Source organism: Podarcis tiliguerta (genome assembly GCF_965153285.1).
Source record: "Podarcis tiliguerta genome assembly, chromosome: 11".
In the NCBI taxonomy this organism is placed as follows: Eukaryota; Metazoa; Chordata; class Lepidosauria; order Squamata; family Lacertidae; genus Podarcis; species Podarcis tiliguerta.
This window is the reverse complement of record NC_139544.1, coordinates 53549363-53571967: the sequence shown is the minus strand read 5'-3', so window position 1 is coordinate 53571967 and position 22605 is coordinate 53549363. Positions and strand designations below refer to the sequence as shown.

General features: G+C 46.9%; 1 protein-coding gene across 2 annotated transcripts in view; it reads right to left on the bottom strand.

The window, feature by feature from the left end:
- Nucleotides 1–22605, bottom strand: part of SMAD7 (SMAD family member 7) — a 106955-nt gene that overhangs the window by 28204 nt on the left and 56146 nt on the right. Inside the window, exons 1-3 of one of the 2 annotated variants that reach the window (XM_083403010.1) lie at nt 19761–22171; nt 17876–17929; nt 9320–9394 (exon numbers count right to left, since the gene is read on the bottom strand). In XM_083403010.1, coding sequence (XP_083259136.1) covers nt 9320–9394; nt 17876–17929; nt 19761–20475 — 844 coding nt within the window. In that variant the 5' untranslated portion in view covers nt 20476–22171. Of the gene's footprint in view, nt 1–9319; nt 9395–17875; nt 17930–19760; nt 22172–22605 lie in introns of those variants that run through there. The other variant, XM_083403011.1, reaches the window with a different exon arrangement.

Here is a 22605-nt window from a genome sequence, read left to right as displayed (position 1 = left end):
CATGCTTCTCACTGCGACCAACTTTTTTTTAAAAAAGGCCCAAGGAATGTTGACTTTTGTTATTAATGGCTGCAATCCAGCTATAGTTAGTCGTGTGACCAAGTCCCAGTGACAGCAATGAGACTTAGTTGTGACTTATGGTAACTTCCATTGCTGTCTACTTTAGAGTAAGTAGAGAATCACAGGGTTGGATCATCAGGCCTAACCCCCCTGCAATGCAGGAATATGCAGCTGTCCCATACGGGGATTGAACCTGCAACCTGGGCATTAACACCACCCTGCTCTAACCAACTGAGCTTGCATATCCAGAACAGGAGGGTTGTATCCGGACTCCCTCACATTTTGTAGGCTTCTGAAATGTTGCTTCTCCTTCCTATGGAAGTAAAAGCCCAGAGGACAGAGAGAAAGCGGGAGGGAGGGGGGCAGTGGAGCTAGAATGGAGCGTCAGAGGCCAAAAACTACACGGGGCTCGGTGCCAAGAGTGAGTCTCCTCGGTTTGCTACATACTGCTATGGTCAGATGATGTGTGAGGAGAGCTGCAATGCTTCTGTGCTAGTCTGGCAGGCAGCCTGTTTCACTTCAAAGACTCCATTGCTGTCATCTTAGCATTAACCCCTGATAACCTTGTCCTTTTGCACAGACAGACCTGAGTTTTTAGGTAAGCCATTTAATAAGGCGTAAGTACAAGCTAATGCTCTGTAAAACCCGCCTCCTTTTTTAAAATCCAGCAATAAGACAACAGGCTGCACAGAACCACATTTGAAACCATATATGGAGAAATATATGTATTTATGTTGGGTGCGGAGGGGATTTAAATAAATGATGTACAGTCATACCTCGGGTTAGAGCCGCTTCAGGATGCATTTTTTGGGGTTACAGACCCCTGAAACCCCGAAGTACTGGAACGGGTTACTTCCGGGTTTCGGCAGTTGCGCATGTGCAGAAGTGCTAAATTGTGCTTTGCGTATGCGCAGAAGTGCTGTATCGCAACCCGCACGTGCGCAGACGCGGGTTGCGAACACTGCAGGTTGCGAACATGCATCCCGCACGGATCGTGTTCGCAACCTGAGTGTCCACTGTATATGGGGTTGGTTTTGGGGGGTTGATTTTTTTTTTTTTAAAAAAAAAGCACTACCAATTGTTTAGATTGAAGGTATGCAGCCACTAGTGGTTTTACAGAGAAATGTCTCACTTTAAGATTGTAAGAGGAATGCTGAAGTGTAAACAATTGCATTTCTTCTGCAACTATAAATTTGATATTAAAGGGGCGGGGACTGGAATGTAATTGGGATTTGTATGAATAAAATTATCCTGCCCATCCCTAGTACAGTGGTACCTCGGGTTAAGTACTTAATTCGTTCCGGAGGTCCGTACGTAACCTGAAACTGTTCTTAACCTGAAGCACCACTTTAGCTAATGGGGCTGCCTGCTGCTGCCGCGCTGCCGGAGCACGATTTCTGCTCTCATCCTGAAGCAAAGTTCTTAACCTGAAGCGTATGTAACCTGAAGCGTATGTAACCCGAGGTACCACTGTATTATTTGCCCTCAATAACACCATGCACAGTTTTAAACTGTTGGGTAGTCAGATGCAGAACAGAACAAGACTCTTGCATCAAAGAGGGGATTTCCACAGGTATGCGCTTTGCGAGTGTCACTTTCCAAATTTCCCTCTTCGAGAGGAGACCTTTATCACCTAACTTGTAGGGAAATGGGAGAGAAGATAAATTTGGTCACTAACAAAACCAGGTCCTGCCATTGTGAAGGGTTTCTGGGTTATTTTCTTTTTACGTTCCGCCTCTCCGTAGCTGACACAGATACCAGCGAGGATCAAAAGGCATAGTGAAACATACCAGGGCCGTTTGCTATTTCACAATGAAATGGCCATCAGTTTTTCCTTCAGAGCTTTTTGTAGTAAAAAGGTGAACTGAAGTAGAATTGAACATATGTGTTAAATAACACAAGGCCTGTTCTCATGCAGACGGGTGTGTGGGGCGCATTTGACTGCCACACCTCTTCATGTTATGGCTAGTTTACTTGCACAATCTAATATCTGCCTGAAAACGGAAATAGAAACAGTATGACTGTTCGAGACCAAAGCTTCCGTTGACAGAAACAGGTGCAAACTTTCAAGATATGTAGAGCTGAGCCCAAACTGCAGTTTTCGTAGTGCTTAAAAAAAAACACCACCCCAAACACCTCTTTTTAGTGATTTTCTTCTTTTTTCTCATTCTCACTGTCGGGTTATTCATTTCCATTGAACTCACTCACCTTCACTCTCAATCGCCCTCAGGTGACATCATCTCCCTGTTCATAACAGGATCACTTTTGGGGTAGGATCACCCATGTGACTAATCCAGTAAACTGCAACAAACCTCCGAACCTGCTGCCACCTTTACCGAAAGGTAGATTAGTTGCCACCTCCTCCCTCCGTCCCTAACTTGCCTCCCACTTCCTCTCTCACATTACACCGGGTTAAATGCAACATATAACTTCTGGTGCCGTTCAAAATATGCAGCCATATCTACCAAGAAAACGTCTCCAGCCAAGGTGAAGATGCTGGCCTAAGTTCAAAACAAGAGCTTGGCATTCAATTGAGATTTTGGTGGACTATATCACTTTAAAATCGAATACCCTCACACGAAACAGGCAGCTTGCCCGTCAAGACGTACTCCAAAAGTAACCTGTATCCTCCTATTGAGACAGAAATGGGATTGTGCCTCAATCGCCGACCCAGTTCCAACATGAATGTTCAGCCTAGATAGCTCAGTTGGTTAGAGTGTGGTGCTGGTAACGCCAAGGTTGCAGGTTCAATCCCTGTCTGGGGCAGCTGCGTATTCCTGCATTGCAGGGGGTTGGACTGGATGACCCTTGTGGTCCCTCCAACTCTACTGTTCTATGATTCTATGAACGGCCTTGGCAAAAATGGCTGTGCCTCAGCATCACTTCTGTTTGGAGGCTGGGACCTGAGACCTTCAGTTACCAGATGTCCGGCTTCTTTGACCACTCCCACCATTTTTTCTGGCCCATGTAGGACCAGTCAGGATAGTTAGCCTCGGTGAAGACTTGATGTTTTCATCCCCCCCAAAAAACGTTTTTGATTTGAGTTTCCATTGAAATGAGGCTGCATTTTAATGTTTTAATGTTGTATTTTAATCTTGTTTTTAAAGTTGCATTTCAATCAATTTGTTTTTATATCGGTTGTTAGCCGCCCTGAGCCCGGTCTTGGCTGGGGAGGGGGGGTATAAATGAAATATTATTGTTGTTGTTGTTGTTGTTGTTGTTATGTGCCCCCCCCAGGAACCCACCCAAAGTTTATTTACTGCAAAAGAAACATGAATCTGCATCTCTGCCCAAAAGGGTAGACAACTAATGGGCAGGAGAGTCACAGAGTGAGATGGACAAAAGACCTATGGAGAAGGTGGGGGGGGGGGGGAGAAAAACAGGGAGTGGTGGTGGTTTTTTTGCTTCAGGAGAGGAGGATTAACTGAGAGGCAAGTTGGGTTGGGGAGGGCGGAAATCGATCCAAGCCACATGTTTACTCCTAAGTTTCCCTGTTCAGGTTTTAACCTTTGGGAAGATCCTCCTTTAAGGGGGGGGGGAGGGTTCGTACCTAAAAAAACATAGTTAAACTAGGTCCCAGAAAATTTGGCCAGCCAACCTAGTTTCTTTCCCTCCCCACAACAGCCCGGCCTTCTCATCCTTTTTTTCCTCCAAACGCCACACATAACATGAAAGGGCAGCGCAGAGTGAATTAAAGGTCACTTCTGGTGGAACCAGTTCCTTTGTGAAGACCCCCACAGGATTAAGTTTTCAAATCCAGAATATATATATATATATATATATATATATATATATATATATATATTTCTGTCTCCCTCTCTCTCTCTTTTTCTTCCTTTGCCAAAAGAATCAAGTCACTGGCTCCAGGCTCCCAGGCTTCCTCCCACCCTGAACTGAGCCTCATTCATTAGCTGGAACCGCCGCAGCTCAGTCCAAGCCAGGAAGAAAAACAGCAAACACAGCAAGTGAAAGAGAGAGTCAGATTGGTTATTTTCGAGGGGGAAACACTTTGGGCAGCGGCGTCTGTCTCTCTCCATCCCCACCCTTGCTTTTCTCGCTCTCTCCCATGAATTTCTCTCATCCTTCCATGATGGTCACCCTCCCACATCCTCTGGGCAGTGCGCGTTCCCCCCACACCTTCGCCATTCATCAGGGAGAGTAGTTTTAGCCACATGAAACAGAACTGCAGGAGTATTTGTAGCTCTGAAAGGCATCCCTTAAAGGGAAACAGCCAGGCCCTTCTTGCATTCTTCAGGCAAAAGCTAGGCATACATACATATGTGTATGTAAAAGGCACCATTTGCCTTCCAACTGTTTTAAGATGCTCTCCTTGAAGCAAAACACCCCGCAGCACCTTCTCAACATAATTATTTTTGGGGGGTGGGGATGGGAATTCTGGCAACTCCTGGGGGAGAGGGAGAGCTGGATAAAAAAATGTCTAATAGTCTCCTAAAAAACAGTGTAGAGTGCACTTCGGGAACAGACACCATACATGCCCTACTGCAAAGCCAGAATCATTTCCATGTTGGACGTGGAAGAGGACTCTGGGGCCATGTTTTTAGGGAAACGGTGTGCCCATGGGCATAATAATAATAATAATAATAATAGTTTATTATTTATACCCCGCCCATCTGGCTGGGTTTCCCCAGCCACTCTGCATTGCAAGCATCCACAAAACGGTTGCTTTGGCATTACAATTTCAAAAATCGCGCCCCGGATTAACCTCATTGGTTCATTGATTTCAACAGTTTCACATGACAGACTCACAATATGGAAGTGCTAAAGGTGAGGCTAATGTCCCTTTCCCCATGTTCTTCCTCATCCCCACCACAACTACTGGGGGGGGGGTGTATAATGCCCCCCTCCCTCACATCCTTAGTGCTGCCCCTGAATTTCTGAAGCAAGGAACCTCCTTCTTTGCTAACAGGATCAAGTCACTGGCTCCCTGGAATATTTAACGCCCTAGGAGATTAAAGTTCTAGATCATGTAGGGAGTAGAAAAATCTGCAGGTGGAAAGCCACAGAAGCGGTGACCCCACCCCTGGCAAGAGTGAGGCAGGGCTACACAAGTGATGGAAGATTACATGAGGGGTGATGCCTAAAGTGGTCTATCGTGTGCACCACTGAAAAGCATTCTGGGAAGGTAGGACTAAGTAAAGAAACAAAAACAAGAACGACATTGCTAGATCAGATCCATCTGCTCCCAACATTCTGCCATCAGCATTGGTAAGGCCTCTGAAAAGTTCGCAAGCAAGGTATGAAGCCAACAGCTGCACTTCTGATGTGCAGAGATACACTCTCGCTGAACCATTTAGTTCATACAGCTAATAGCTACGGAGAATCTTGTTCTTCGTGAACTTGTCAAATGCTTTTTTTTGCAAGCCTTCTAAGCTAGTGGCCATTGCTGCAAATGAATGCCATAAGTTCCCATAATGAATTCCGTAAGCTGACCATGTGCTCTGTATACTGCCGTTTCTGCGCCTAAAAAAAGGACTTGCTTTCGTCTGCCCTGACTGAACCTACTCTGTTCCCCATAATGCTCAATGTCGAATTCAGATCATCTTAGATGTATACCTTTTAAAGGCATGTGAAGCTGCCCAAGAAAAACTGAAGGCTTGTTTGTGCTGGGACAATACTTGTCATCTTACATCTTACCCTTTGAAAGGTTAAGTCACATAGCAGTGAAAGGTTCTGTAGACGGGTCACCATATATATCTCATGGTGCCAAGATGACAGATTAGAATAAAAAAACGGGAGGTAGGTTTGTGTATACGTATGAGAGAAAGAGAGGGGTATGTAGACATGGTCTGTGTGAGAGAGAGACAGAAAGCCTATGCGATGTGTGTGTAAGAATTTGAGAGAAAGTTGTGGCAGGTAGGTTTGTTTGGTTTGTGTGTTGAGAGCAACAGAGCTCCTTTGGGAGGAAAGACATACATTTAATAACAAATAAGCAAACAAACAGATGACTCTGACAACCCATTTCGTAATTGCTTGGGATAAAGTGAGAAGGCAACTGGCCTAGCTCATTCATGGAAGGCAATAGGAAAAAGGAAGAATATGTGTGCTTTTCAGCGAACCATCCCCTACTTAAACCTAGAGAAGTTATTACTACTGCAGATAAACGTAAAGTACCCTAAATGCCCCTGATAATAGCTCATGAAAAGCCCTGTTCAAACACGCTCTCTAGCAACACATCTCAACTGTGCAAAGGGAAGAGAAAGTTAGCTTTGATGAGCTGCTCCAAACCCTGGGCCCCAATCCAAGGTTAAGAACTTTTAAACCTTAATGTTTGCAATGGGTTGGAGTCAAGCATGTGCTAAAATTTCCTGACTGGACTTTTAAAACGCTTAGGTATGCCTAGATAGTGTTTTCCCCCTTTTGCCTTTTTGACTGCAGTCACCTCCTCCTCCTAGGGAATTTTCAGAGGCACACTTCCGAGATTTCCAGTGGATTTAGTAGAAAATCAGGCAAAATTCAGAACAAATGCTCCTTCGTGCAGCAGGTATTCAGCTTCTGCTTCAGAGCTCGCCATTTCCTTTGTGACTTAAAGCACTCCCTTCCCCTCCTTCATTAAACTGTAAATATCTACAAAATGTGCAGTTAAAAAACAACACCACACACATTTTTTATTTTGTTTTTTTGCAGATTCCCCTTTTAGAGTGGGAACTTGGCTCTGTGGCGTGCTAAAAAAACTCAGAAGTCGCCAACACCCACCCACCCCAAAATTATAGAGGGATAAGATCTATTTGAACGAGGCTTCGAGTGCGGAAGACGGCAACTGGAAACCTCACTGAAAGCACCAGTTTTCCACTTTTCCCCTGCATTACCTAGTGGGGCCCACTAAGAAAGCATTCCACCACCAGGCAGGCGATGTTATTTCCTGCAGCCCCATAACCCCCCCCCCCCGCTTTCCCTCCCCTTCAGCAGCAGACTAGACAGACCAAGATGTTATCAATGCGCAAACGCTTTCAAAAAGAGTCTCCCTTTAAAAGCTAGTACTTCCTTTGCTTATTTCATGTGGTATCCTGAGAAACAAAACCGCACCCCCCTCACGTACTCACGCATGTTTTTCTGTTTCTTTGAAACCACCTAGCATCCTTACTGTGTTCTACTATTCTTTCTTTCTTCTCGTTTTGCCCCCCCCCCCCACATATGATGTTCAGCTTTTTGCAGAAGGAGGCCCTGCTGAAAAACTAGAACTGCAAGTTGCTCTCTTTTTTTCAAGAAAGGAAAAACAAAGGCTAACCTGCAAGTGCCCCCACTTCTCTCTCTTTCCCCCCGCCTCCTGCTCATTTGATTAATTCTCATTAGGGCCCTTTGAACAAACAGAATACTCCCCTCTCAAATGACACACAGGCAGGGTATGTATTACGCTAAAAGGAAAGCAAACAAGTCTCACTTAAATATAGCCATGCTGCTTGCAATTCCTGGAGAGAAAGGAACACGCACCATATGCACACTCACCACCAGATAGCCGACATATTTCTGACATTCCGGTCTAGGGCTAATGAGCGGAGGAGCAGAACCATTCCACAAACCATAAATCAAGCAGGGACTCCTTGGCCAAGGAATATTTGTCTTCCGAAAGGTTCACAAGCCCAGACAGGTATTTTTGGGGCATTAGCAAAAACACACACACACACAAAATTAGGGGCATCTCAAGGAAGAGAACTACACAAGCAACAACAAAAAAAAGGAAGCACAAGACGGCTTTGAAAGAAGCTGGTCTGAGTAACATCAAGGTTCAAGCCCCCTGAGCTTCAGCTCAGGATTGCGGCCATAAACATTACAGGCAAGTTAGAAGTCAAAGGGATATTTGAGGGACAACAGCTCTCTAAACCAGGTGCCTTACGGCCTCATGGTGCTCTTTTAGCAAGTCTTTTTGCAAGAGACCCAGCCATTCCCATTCCCTAGAGTTCTGGGCCACCAAAATGTCTTACGGCCCAACCAGAATCACTGAAATGCCAGCCCAAACTTGCAACCTTTGGTGGCGGGAGCAGGAGCCTGCTCTGGCACACCCATGCAGTGGACAGTATATAATTTAACTCTCGGTGCATAAATCACATAGTCAGACAATGCCCTCAGCTAACTGCTGTGTTGCAGCTGCCAGCCTAGCAGCAGTCTTTGTCTAGGATCACAACCAGCTCTTTTGACGATGGGGGTTGACAGCGAGGTTGTTGGGCCAGAAAGATAATGCGAGGGAAAGGTGGCTTGTGTTGTCAGTGCAGCCAGGAAATACTCTGGGACTATTCAACCCCATGTGTCACAATACTACAGCATCCCACAAAAGTGTTGTATGGTGCCAAATCAGGAAGAGATGCTCCACACTGCAGGAGAATCTTGCATGTAAAGGCACTATGGTTATCAAGTTGCCAGCTACCATCAGCAAAGACCTACACACTGAATAATTGCTGGTACAAAAGTATAAAGGAAGCTGCCATACACAGAGTCAGACTATTGGTCCATCAAGCTCCGTACTGTCTACACAGAGTGACAGCAGCTCTGTAGCGCAGTGTTTGTGGACTACAGTCCCCACCACCCTTGACCATTGGTCCTGCTAGTTAGGGGTGATGGGAATTGTAGTCCACAAACATCTGGAGACCAAAAATTTGCTTTAGGGTTTTAGGCAGGAGCATTTCCCACCCACCCCTGAAGATGGACCCACATTGGACAAAAAGATTCCTTCATTGCAGGGGGTTGGACTAGATGACCCTCATGGCCTCTTCCAACTCTACAACTCTATGCCAGGAACATGGAGCCTTCTGCATGCAAGGCTCCTGTGCACAGAAAATCTGCGGCAACCGATCACCTGGACACCTAGGAACTGGATGCTGACCACTGAAAATATGAAATGGCTCTTCAGCCCTTTGCACAACAGGTCCCTAAAATAGTTAAGGTCTTGATTGTATCCTTTGATGGGACCGCAATTGAGGTTGGATTCAAAGATCTAGATTTTTTGCAAGCACACATCTGACTTTTCTGCTGCTGAACTAGTTCAAGCCATCTGCATCTGCTGGAGCTTTTCAGACAACCGAGTTCCCAACATCTGCATGACTGCATTCATGAGAGGGGAACAGAACAGGCTGTGTTTGTCTGGATCTGTCCTACCAGTTAACACAAGAGAAGAGACGGGTACCACTTCAGCCATGACAGGGCAAACCACAGTGACAGACATCTGCCGGATCAGAATGTTAAAAGTCTTGCTAAGCGTTTATGAAATGTACAACAGCAAGGGTACGAATGAAATCCTGTTTCTTACCTGAAAGCCCCCCAGGGGCCAGATAATTAGTTCCCCCTGTCTCAGTGGAGGAAGGCACAGAGTCTGGACAACTTGCTGCAAGAGAAAAGGGAAATGAATTAAGAAACAAGCATGACGTACCACTTCAAAAAGAGAGAGAGAAAGGCACACAGCAAACAATGTCTCCAGCCAAATGAAGCACATTCCAGAGCGTTTAGCAGGAAGTTATTACTAATTGTCTGCACAGAGACACTGCAATTCTTCATGATACATCCACCCTAACTCATCACCCATGTCTAGGCTCCACTCTGCCACTTAATCACATTAGTCAATGAGCACAAGATTACAGACTGGCTGGAATTGTCTTCTCTTCCCCATATCCCTTCTTTTGTTTGGCTGGTTTTCTTTTCTGGCTGGTCACTGGTTATTGAAATATCCATCTTGCCATGTTTAAGCCAAAGCTCAAGATCAAAAAGGAGTTTTCACTGGCGCACTACTGATTTGCGTTAAGGCAGTGAGTTGACAATGCAAAACTGAAGAAGATCTGGGGGGCATTTTGCCAAAGACATTCCTTTCAAAAAATACAAAAACTGTCCTTGTTTCCATATTATTTCAATAGGAATCTTCCAAATGATGACCAGCATTTGCAATAGTTTGTCTGGGAAAACTATGTCTGACAACCAGTGGAAAAGGCTCCATATCAGATGCATCCATGAAAACTTATGCCATCATAAAATTGTTAGCCTTTAAGGTGCCACAAGGCTATGTTGTTTTTGATGCAACATGGCTACACTACTACAAATTGTTATGTAACGTCATTTTAAAAGAGAGTCTTACGGAAAAACAAGTGTTGGGGAGAGAATTTTCAAGTTCCTGGCAATGAAAACTGAAGAGTTTCTGTGGTTTTGTTTTTTAAGAAACAAAACAAACAAACAAAACAAAGTTTGATCTGCTCTACGAGAGGAGGGTGAAAAAAGTCTAGAAGTCACATATTCTCAACCATTTCCCACACCACCAGGGCCTGAGGAAAACTGGAGCCCAGGCTCATAGACATAAATCCAAATCTAAGCGGTTCAAGCCCAGGAGAGAAATAAAGGAAATCAAAAGCCGATCTAAGGATGCGCCCAACCTCAAGACAAGCTGGCAAACTGTCAACATGGCCTGCGGCTACATGAAGTTAGGACACGCAATAGCTGCAGCACAGCGATGGACACATGAAATAACACAGAGTCTTTGCCTTCAACCCCTCTCTACCCATCCCTCCAAGTTGTTTTTCCAAGAACTCACTCCTGAAAAAAATAAGAGCAGGAACACGTGTATGTGTGCGTATGCGACTGTGTAATCTCATTTTATCAGAGTCAAGTATAACCCTGAACAGGAATATACAGTTTAACAGGATATACTTAATCAAACTGAAAACAATGGGGCAGACAGGAAATTGAGTTACTTGTGAAATACTGTATACTATACACTTTCTAAATGTACAGTGTTTTCAGCGTTCTAAGGAAACGGCTTCTTGTTTTATTTTTTTAATGAGACATCGACGCTTTGCCTTTTGCTCTACATCAAATGCTTCGTTCTTGAGATGGCCCAAATTCTCACTCCAGGTATGAGCTGGAGCCTGGGCTGTACCAGGTCAGACCTGGGGGTAGCGGCGGTAACTGACATGGCGGAATGCTCCACTCTCCACCGCATGAACCTCCCATGGCAACCTCAAGTGGTACAGGCCAGATAACATAGAGCTAGACCCATGCAAAGAGTATGAAAAAGCAGAGAGGAGCTACTGAACGTAGGGAGGGAGGGGACAGAATGATGGCCAAGTCCCAAACTGTAGCTCGGGGGTGAAGACTACGTGGCCTTGGAAGTGCTGGTGAGCTCTATCTCCCCCATTCCCTGACCACTTAGTGGCCACACTGATGGAAGCTGAAACCTAGCAAGTGTGGGGCGAAGGTTCCTCCACCCGTCTTGTAGGATTTCCAAACCCAGCTCAACAGTGGGGCATCTGTTGCTTTGCAACCAGTGTGGCACAACATAGGAAGATGCCTTCTGCTGAATCAGACCCTCTGGTCCATCTAACTCAATATTTGGCTACCAGCAGCTGCTCTCCAAGATTTCCTAACTGCCTCTCCCAGCCCCACCTGGAGATGAAGATGGGACCTTCTGCATTCCTGACAGATGCTCTGCCACTGGGCTATGGCCCTTCCTGAAAACCTCAGACAGGGAGTATGCCTTAAACAAAGGCAGACTGCTGGTTCATCTAGCTCAGTATTATCTGAACGGATTGGCAGGAGCTCTCCAGGATTTCGGAGCAGGTGGTTTTCCAGGCCTTACCTGGAGATGCCAGGGACTCAACCTGGGAGCTTCTGCATGTAAAGCAGATGTTTCTACCCACCAAGCTACAGCCCTTCCCAGTTTCTCCCAACCTGATGTTTCAGAATTAGCAGTTTGGAGCAGTTTGATTTAATACTGTGGGTCATGATGTGACTGGAGGCTTGAGATGCCCCTTTCAGTACCAGAGATCACATTGCAATTTGGGAACCTCTTGGAAAACAAGGGAAGGGAGAGGATTTTCCGAAGCTAAAGTGGGGAAAAGGGCATGGAGCAGGTGGGAAGGTGGACAAAGGGGTCTCCAAAAACCTAGGAGACATAAAGGATAAATGAGCAAAGGGCCCACAATGAAGCCAGCAAAAAAGTACAACTCCGTCACACACAGGATAAGGATATTTCGGGTATTTTTAAAACTCAACACCAGTTCCACGCCGTACATTCAAAGCACTCTCGGATCACTTTAACAGTCATGGCTTCTCCAAAGGATCCTGGGAACTGTTATGTATTATTCCCATCCCTCTTCTCAAACTACAGTTCTTCAGATTCTCCACAACTGTTATAAAGTGGCGTAAGAGTGCTTTATGTGGAGGTGATGCTAGCTTTCAAAAATACCTAGGCTTGGTCATTGCCCCACATACAGAGCATCCACAAAACCTTTTTTATTATTATCATCGTGGGTTGATTAAAATGCAACACATGCCAATATCCATTCAGCTCTTCTAAGCACTAAAACAAATTATAATCATGATTCCTGCTCTATGGTTTCTCCTTGGAAGAGCATGGTGTGGCAGGCAAAGGAGATCTGAACCTGGACCAGATGCCTAGAGTGTCTATCCCTACTCAATCAGCAAGCAAACTGGGTGGTCTTGGGGCAGTCATCATTTCTCAGTGTAATAGTCTACCCTTCACAGAGCTGCTGGGAGGATAAAATAGGATTGCCATGAGCATCACCCAGGACTAACTGGAAGGGCAGCTGCAACCATGATAGCTGGTAGGATAAATTAAAGCAGATAGGCAACACACAAGTTGTTTTTCTCTGGTGCACATATATGTATGTTTGCAAGTGTCTCTGTGACATGCATGCTCTACATCAGGCATCCCCAACCTTCAGCCCTCCAGATGTTTTGGACTACAGTTCCCATCATCCCTGACCACTGGTCCTGTAGGCTAGGGATCATGGGAGTTGTAGGCCAAAACAACTTCAACTGTCAGCTGTCCACATTTCCAGCTACCAGCCATCAATTCTAGAGTAACTAGTATAGAATATACAGTGGTACCTCCGGTTGCAGACGGGATCCATTCCGGAGATCCGGTCAGATCCCGAGGTTTCCGCAACCTGAGGACCACTTCTGCGCCGAAACCCGGTAAAATACTTCCGGGTTTGCCACACGTGCACCCCGAAGTTTACGTATCCAGAGGGTTACGTAAACAGAGGGTTACAATATACAGTAAACGTAAACTGTATATTGTTCTCAAGATCTTCACCTTTGCAGCTCAAAAATGGAACTCTGAACCATCATTTGGTGGTACACATGGCACCAGTATCGCTCTTCCCTGCACCAAAACTCCTGCTGTTCAACATGTATTGACTCAACATCCATTGCCTATAGCTCTGCAGATTCTCTGCTCTGCCTCACATAACCTCTTTGGAAAAACTGGACTAACAGTACACATCTGCATATCTTATTAGGTTGCTCTGAAGTTTTCTACATTCCTGTTTAGAAAGGCTTTGGGAGACATCCACGAGGAACACCCTTTCGCAAGCAAAGGCAATTCAAATAATCTAACTACGCAGGCATGTTGGTGCTGCAAGCACAGCGGCTTGTTGTCAAGGTGATATTACCAAGAGCAGGGCTGGGGGAAAGAGTTTTGCATTCCTAAGCACCAATTTGGATGCAAGGCACCCAACAGCAGAGAATGGGGAACCCTTCCACATCTTGTTGGGGCTCCAGCTCCCATCTAGCTCCAGGCAGCATGGCCAATGAACAGGGATAATTCCAGCTGTAAGCCGCAAAACATCTGCAAGACCAGAGGTTCCTCGTCCTAAGGCAACAATCAATGTTTTCATTAGTACAGTTGCTCTATCAGCAAACGGAGAAACTGCACTGATTTAGAGTGCTGTACCACTTCAAAACACAGCGCGTTCCAATCTGCACTGTCCCCAAATTGCTGCAGCTGAAGCACCAGGACTACTCTTGTCTACTGAGGCTCAAGCAAACAGTATTTAAACAACAGTTTTAGTAAAGGGAGAGGGGGAAATCACAGCAGAACATAGAAATGATATAGAGACCAACTGACTTCTCTTTTGCTCACTCTCTCAATCCTCACAATGGCCTTGATTAAACAGGAAGTCAAATGGGAGTCAGAGGTTGTAATAACCACCTGTAATGACAGACTTATGGAGTATTTTTGTCTCCATGCTCCACGTGCGACAATATTCAGAGTTCAACTGCCAAGCGGACTTAAAGGAGGGGGGGCCTTTTCATTTCCGACCGGGTCCATTAATCACTTCCCATTGGCCGATACAGAGAACTTTTCCTTTCAAAACGGCACGTTCACATTCTGTGGCTTTTTTTTTCTGTTTACACACAGTTTTGCTACCTTATGTCAACACTTGCTAATGAATAAATATATCACTCCACTAACTGAAAAGGAGGCCCTGGCAACAGCCGGCTGGATGTTTAAACTCCTGCTAATAGATTTATCCTAGCATCTTTACCGGAAAGCAAATGGCAGGCCCTTAACCATTCTTTCCAAACAGCTCTGGTGTTGCCAGATATATGCCCACTCTTTCCAAATTCCCCTGGGTGTGTAAAACAGACAGCAATTAGCAGTAAATAAACAAAAATGTGCTTTTTTAAAACACACACAAATAACAACACTGACACCTCAATCCTAACCACTTTTGCTTGGAAGTAAGTCTCCCTGGCTTGGCTTTGTCCAAGCAGGTGTGTTTAGAATTGCACTCTTGAACCTGCAGTAGTGTGCAGACTTCCTTGGGATAAAGCCTGATCAAACGCAGTAGGGCTTAGTTCAGAGGAAACGGCCGCAAGATAAAGCAACACCATTTTTACATGGCACATTTTAACAGGACAGCAAGACTCTGAACTCATCCTCCAGCCGGAAAACCAAGAACTCCTGCAATGTACCCTCTGCTTCCCAGGAAGAACATTATGGCAAGGCCATGGCCAGCCCAGCTCTGTCCACTGACCAGCAGAGGTTGGACCATTATGGCGGAAAGGCCATGGCCCCATCATCTCAGTCTGCCCTCAGCACTGGCTACCAGCGTCCTGGGAACAAAGCCAGAATTTGTTGGCTCTGTCTGTCATTGGCTCTGCCGCCACCTCTCATACTGCCTGCACTACGAGTCCCGAAAGGTAACAACGAACACTGACATTGACCAGAGGCAGGTGACTTTTGTCCTCTCCCCTTCCCTGCTAGAAAGAACGTTCAGCTCTAACCACCCGGCAGTTGTGTCCCTGGATTGCAGAAGTGGCAGGAAGCACATTCTGGCCTCAGCCACCAGTCAGGGCTGCTGGGTCAGTTGCCAGCACCTCTATCCTCCAAGCAAGGGAAGATCTGTCTGGCCCCAGAGGAACATCAACGCCTGTTTACAACTCACCACATTGTTCTGTCTGGCGCTGTCAAGCCAAGATCTCTCCCTCTCTACCTTTTCCCTCCACTCCCCTTTGCCTTGTGTGTCTTGTCTTTTCAGTTTGCAAGCCTGGGGGCAGGGCCCGCCTCTCGTCATTATTTCGTTTTTTTAATTGATGTGAGCCGCTTGGGAGACAGCATTTGTCTGAAAAGCAGGCTAGATAGATAGATAAAACAGCACCACCATTTTACAAATGAGAAACTGAGACTGAGTGAAGATGACTTGCCAAAGGCTGCACCAAGAACAGTTATTTGATTGCAAAGCGTCGCAGCTTCAAGTCCATTCTGGCATCCACTGGAGCACAGCTGGCTAACTGCAGTCCCTGTCTATAGGTGCCAGGTCAGGTTTTGCAACACTGACTCCCAAAATGTAATCTTTCCCCCTCCTTTGGAATGAATGGCACCCATATGGTGCAAAATAAAATGGGTGTATTTAAGGATGCCGTGGGGTTTGAACCTGTCATTTCTCTTTCTTCGTCACACTGCCATGTGACAGACTGCTGGGAACCTGTTATGATAGATACTTTAGCATCTAACGCAACCTTGGAGTGGGCATATGTCTATCAGAAACCACACACTATTGCTTGCTAAAGCAAGTAATAAATTGTGCATTGCAAGGATTGCAAACCATGACATTAATTGTCATCTCAGTGAGCACATCTAAATGATGTTTCCTACTCCTTGCAAATCCATTCTCCTGCTTGCACATGGCATAAACAAATGTCAGCAAGACACGACTACCTTGTGCAGTGCATGTTTACTCTGAAGTAAGAAGCATTGTATTCAATGATCCTCACTCCCTGCAGAAGAACTGAAGGCCAAAAGAGAGCTAAACACCTCAACACACATAAAGTTACAAAAATAACAAAGGGGGGGGGTGTCCACAGCTGTGCTTCAATCACTTTTAGTATTTTAAAAAATTATTGTTGTTGTTTATAATACTGGACAGCAGCATAGTGCTTTCAAGGGTTCAAAGTGTTTCACATGCAATATCCAGCTGTAATCCTAATAAACCCTGGAAGAGAGGCAAGTCAGTGTTATTAGGCCCCAAATTGCAGATGGGGGAATTGAGGCTGAGAGTGATTTGCTGGAGGCCACGTTCATGGCAAAGAACTGTACTAAGCACTTCCTTATTCATAGCTCAGTCTACACTACAACAGCTCTCATAAAGGTCTCTGCCTGCAAGGAGCTAACAGCCTAACGTGGTCGAAAACACTGAGGAAGGAAACTGCAATCTTGTACATCCCTGGGGATTAACCATGTTTAAACTTGACAAACTAGCCAGATCCAGGGAAATGAACAGTAACAAGTTTTACTTCGGTGGAGCAGGGACTAGTTTCCTGGTACTGCCTGAAACTGGGACTTTACAAAGAAGTCAATTTTAAAAACCTTGCTAACTCTATTGACTCGACTTGACATCAGGATGTAATCAATAGAGACAACTGCTCTGCAATCTGTATTTTGGTCCATTAATCTTTGGGAGAGATATGAAGTGGCTTTGTGGAATTTTATTTCCCTCCCCCCTCAGTTTCATCCACATTTCCGATTTTCACTAAACCCTCTCTCTCCCTTCCACAATGCCAGCCTATTTATCTAGCACAGGGTGAGCCCTGCTGCCAGCCAAAAGTTTATGCAGACAACCGCAACAGCGTTTGGTGCCAGCCTCGAATGGGCTTCTGCCCTGGCAGCCTGCCATTCAATTACAAGCAACCAAGGATGCAGGGAGAAATGTGCTAAAAACATCTGTGTGCCCCTTCATAATTCTTTTTCGGTGTGCTCTTACTTGTGCCAAAAGCAGGATTTTCAAGCAAAAGTGAAATAACAAATAGGACATTTCAGGAAACCCGTATTACTCGAAATCCACTCATTCCATTATTCACCAATCAAAAATAAATAGTTTTCTATTGTTCCACCTTCTGCTCCTCCTAAAACATTACAGGTGAAATGTCAGGATGACATGAAGCAGTGCTCTTTTCGTTTGCATTTTAACAGAAACCAAGTTTGTTTTCGTTTTTAAGGGAAGAGCTTGAAAGATTTGGACTGCAGGTTTAAGTTGGGAGAGTCTGTCTCCCCTGAACTCACTTTGGTCTTACATCTGAGTAAATTATGTGCAGGAACAGGTGAAGAACCCTCGTTCCTCTGCAGCCCCTCTTTTGGAATTAAGATGCAAATATACTTAGATCTCAATCAGACTGGAAGTAAACCCCATTGACTTGAAAGGAACTTATTCCAAGTAAGGAAGGCAAGCTTAGAAAAACCCGTGGCAGACTCTTCTTGTGAAAGCTGGTGGGTTTAAAGAACAAAGGCTAAAATCCCACAATCCACACTTATTCAGGAGCAAATCCCACTTATCTTAATGCGGAATTGCTTGTGATTAACTGTGTAGGAGTGCTAGGAAAGCAAACAAGAGCTGAAAAAAGCGAAACAAACCAATGGATTCTTAATAATAATAGTAATAATACAAAACAGTACAATCGTAAGGAAAGAGCCATGAGCATGCAATGTGGGGAGAGAACCGCCTTCCCAGGAAAAAAAAGTTTCCAAGTTTCCCATCCCAAAAAAAGTTCGGTTTGTTTTAAAAACAAGTCTACTTACCAGTTGGTTTGAGAAAATCCATTGGATATCTCGAATAAGGAGGAGGGGGAGACTCTGGAATTAGAAAAGTACAGAGAAAATAAAAGCAGAGCCATGAGAAGAGAGGAGGGGGGAAGAGAGAGAGAAAGATAGGAACTTATGATAACAGTGGCATTCTTGTAGCAAAACTGTTTGTCTTAGCTCTGGGGGTTGGAGGCAGGGCAAGCTAGGCGGCGATTGCCTTGATATTTAACTGTCAGATAAACAAAGGGGGCCGGCTGGCGCCAGTCGCTCGCACTATCTGCTCCTCTGGCTGTCTCGAGCGGGGCCTCCTTGGCTGGGCTGAAACACTCCAGCTCTGGAAATCACCAACTGATCCCGGCTCCCTGATAATCCCCGGCTAGCTCTCCGCATGCACATTTAACATTTCACAGAAAGCCTGGGGGGGAGAGTGGGGAGAGGAAAGAGGGCGGGTGGGATGGCTGGGGGGGGGGGAGAGAGAAGGGAGAGATACAAGTACAGAATTCAAGACTCACATTTTCCTCCCACTTTGAAAAGAACAACAGCAGCAGCAGCAGCAAAAGAACTTCCCGGCCCTGCATAACTGCACAGTTTTCTTCTGCGCTGCTCAAAAGTTGTGCCAAAGTTTTTGCAAGCGGTTTGGGGAAGAAGGGGGTCAGAGTGGGGGGAGTTTGCAGCCTCGAGGTTTTCAGAGGGGGTGGGTGGGAGAGAGGGGTCGCTAGCATGACTTAAGGCATACCAAAGCAGCTCTCTATCTCTCTCTTTCACTCACTCACATACACAAAACTTGATGCAGGCTGTGAACTTTACACTTAGAAGCACACACACAAAAAAGGGTTTGCATTGAGGATTCTTCTCTCTCCCCCCCCCCCCCTTCAACCTTTCCAGTTTGGAAACCAAAAGGCAGCCTGCCCGGAGGAGGAAGGAAGATTGGTGCCTGGAAATTGTGTGTTGTCTTTTATATTATAGCAGCGAAGGAGGGCTGAGTGGGAGAATATTGGGGACGGCTGGCCAGCAAAGTGTTGGATTACTTTTGCAAACCTCAGGCTGGCTGGAGATCTGTATGTTAAAAAACCGGAGGATCTGGGGATGCATTTTCCAAAAACCAATCAGGACTTCTTTGATCCTGCACTATGCGTTACAGCTCCTTTGCATAAATAGTAAATCTACACTAAGAAAACACAGAGGAATGTTTGATGTCACCTTAAACTAATGGCCTGGGTTTTTAAAAATGCATTTATTTACAGAGTGTGGGGGGTAAATAATTCTGTCATTGTTGCATGCTTTCTTCACTCCCCCTGATTGCAGGTCGAACAGGACCTTCAAACACTAAAACCCAGAACTGGGCAGGTTTGCAATAGAGAGAAAAAGGGTTGTCCGATACTGTTCTGACTACTCACAGAAAATTCCCTTTGGGCTTCTGTCAAACCTAAAATTAAAAATCTCCCTGGGTATTTTATTTATTTTTTTAACTTAGGAAAACAGACATATATGGGAAGCCTCTGATGCACAACAAAAACACAGGGCTTTTCTTTGACAGGCCATCAAAGCTTGTAACTTTTAAAAACAAAACAAAGCTGGAATGGGCACAGGGAGGTACCCTACTTAAACTGGGTCCCTGGCCGAATAATATGGGTCGCCCCTTAATTCCAGATCTCAACCTTTCCAGGGAATGATGCAAGCCTGTGCCCCCCCCCCCGAAAAAATTTCCAATGCACCACAAAGACCCAGAGCAACTTGAAGGCGGCAAGACTTGGAATGCAAAGGCCTGACATTTCTCCCTTATTTTTTTTTTTTTGACCGTCCAAAACACACACACACAGATGCACTCAGGGGGATTTTTGAGGGTGGGGGTGTAAGGGGTTATTTGTAAAGCGGTGCCTACCTAGTTCACAGAGCCTGCTGAGGTGATAGGGGTTGCAGCAGACCAGGTCCGGGTGCGTTTTCCCATAAGATTCACAGCAACATAACCTCTTGACTTCCGAGCAGTGCCTGAGATCGGGCCACCGAAAGACTTTGCACAGCAGCAGAGGGAGCGAGTACCAATGCTGGCCCAGTTTGGAGTCCACCTTGGTGGGCAACAGGAGGCAGGAGGTCCGCGTGCCCCCCCGGGACTCCACGGCTTGCAGGAGGCCCTCCAGGTGCTTCTCCTTCAGCCTCTTCAGCACCGAGTGGGTCAGCGCTTTCAGTTCAGCCTCCGATCCGAGGTGTGCCTTGGCGAGCTTCCCCGACTTGCCCATGCAGCAACCCCGGCTTCCTCCGCCGCCGCCCGCCCCATGCGCCCGGCTGTCGGCGGCCCCGTCTCCAAGCTCGCCGCCTTCTTCCTCCCCGCCGGGCGCACGGCTCCGCCAGAGTCTTCGGACGAGCAGCGATCGTTTGGTCCTGAACATGCGGGACGAGAAGAAGGTTCCCCGGCTAAAAAACGGGCATGTCGTCCGCAACTCATGAAGAATCCGGGAGCCGAGTCCAGGCAGCCAGTAGAAGCAGCCTGAAATGATGGGGATGAAGTGGAAACAGAGGACGGAGCCGGGGGGAGATGGGGGCGCCGGCCGCCGCGCGCTGCCTGCTGCGGGAGACGCAGGCGAAGCAAGGTGAAGCATGCGCCAGTCTCTTGGGAAAAGGCTCGGGTTCAAGTCTGCCTTGCTCCCTCTCTTCGCAAATCCTTCTAGATCCACAAAAACGAACAGCAAAAAGGAGGAAACCCCTACAGTTTCTTTAAAGCGTGCGTGTGATGGAGGGATTATCCACTAAGAGGCAAAGAAAGGGGTCTGGGGTGATTTGGGAAGAGCGAAACATGCCCTCTGCCCCCCTCCCTCGGTCCAAGGAAACTCCACGGGATATGGAAGTATTTTCTTCAGCGGTGGTTCAAAGGAGAAGCCCTCGGGCGAGGTGATGCGGAGGGAGTTTCGTTTCCAAACAAAAAAAAAATATTTTCTTTAATGTTGGAAAAAAAAAAGGCACAAGATTTTAGATCCTTAGGTGATCAGAGTAGTCGCTAAATCCAGCCCAAAAGTGCAGAAGGGGGAAGAGGAAACCTGGTGTTTACAAAAATGGGGATGGGGGCGAGCCAAAAACAAAAAAAAAAAGAGAAAATAATTTAGATCTGGTCGTTTCGAAGGAAGAAGAAAATTCTGTGGTCGAGAGGGGGGGGGGGGAATCCACAGTAAAACATCCAAAGATCCCCGTTCCTTTTCACCCCGATAGGTCTGTTTTTGTTCGCCTGCCTCTTCTTCCAAGCAGAGCTTTGCAGGAGCAGCTCTCTCCCGATCTGCGGATCAGCTCGCAGCACCTTGATCCGGTCGCTCCCTGGCGGCGTCTGCCCTTCCCGAACGCGCTTTGATCTTGCTGCTCCCTGGCGGGGTGGCCCCTCGCTTGTTTGCTTCCTTTTCCGAGCAAGAAAGGGAGAGTTTTTAAAACGCAGGATTCCGCCGCCCCCCCCTTCAAAGTTCTCCCTTTAAAAGATCTCTCCACCCACCGCCACCTTTTTCCTTGCCCTCCCCCCTTCTCCTCTGGTTCCAGGGGCGAAGGATGGGTCGGGGGACCGTCGGCGATCGAAAGGAATCCGGGAGAAGTGAGCGAGGACGGTCCTCTTAATGACAGCGGCGGAAAAAGTGTCGCCAGCCCCTCCTCCGCCTCTCCGGCAATGCCGCTCTCAGCTCTTGCGTCTGGCGGCTGCCTGCGCCGCTTGCCCTCCGCCTCCTCCTTCCAGCAGGAGCATCGCCTCTCTCGTCGACACACACAAGCACGCAGCAGAAAGCCAGAGGAGGAACCGGGCGGCGGCGGCGGCGGCAAGGAGGGGGGGGGTGTACTATCGACCCAGTTCCTTTCGCCTGGGCTGGCTCTTGCCTTCCCCTCCCTTCCTTTTTCCGTTCCCTTCTTCCTTTCCCGAAACGCAGCAGCAGCAGAGCCCGGAGCTTGGCTGCGCGCTCTCGCGCTCTTCCTCCACCTCTTTTCTTCTTCCCTCCCTCCTTCCTCTCTCTCCTCCTTCCCGGCTCTCCTTTTGCAGCTCCGCGATTTTGCAAAAAAAAAAAGGGGGGGTTTCAAATAAAATGGAAAAAAACCTTCGGGGGAGGGCGAGAGCTTTTTTTGTAAGGCAGAGGGATGAGGGGAGGTCACCTAAGCGGAGAGCCCCGGTGCGCCTCTGCCGCCTGGCTGGCTGGAGGGGGGGGGCGCGCTTGGGCAGCTCTCGCTTCTGATCCCTCCTCTCGAGACAGCCAGCCAGCTCGAGCCAGGCTCCGTCTCCTCCTCCCCCGGTTATTTCTCTCTCTCCCTCTCTCTCTCTTTTCCCCTCCCTCCTTCCCGATCTCTTGCCTTGCCTCGGTGGCTTCCAGACTGCGCAGCGGCGCTGCCCTGCCCAGGCAAACCCGTCGTCGTCCCCGTCCACCGCCCCCCCCCCCCCGCGCCGCGCATGCCGCCCGCCTCTTATCACGTGGGCGTCTAGACACCCTGTCGCTTTTTTATTTAAAAAAAAAAAAAGCACAGTGATTGTATTGCGCAAAAAAGGCATCGGGTTTCTGAAAGCTATTTTTTTTCCTCTTTAATTCCTGAAGTCTGGGGAGGAGGCAGAGGGGGGAGAAGGAGAGAAGGGAGGAAAAGCAGGAAAGGTTTGAGGAAGTGTCAGAAGAGGAAAGGAATAGAAGTTAGGTGCAGGCGTGCGCGCACGGATTACCCTCAACGACTTTTACTTGCACAATGAGCAAGATTGGCTAATGGGAATTAGGGAGCCATGC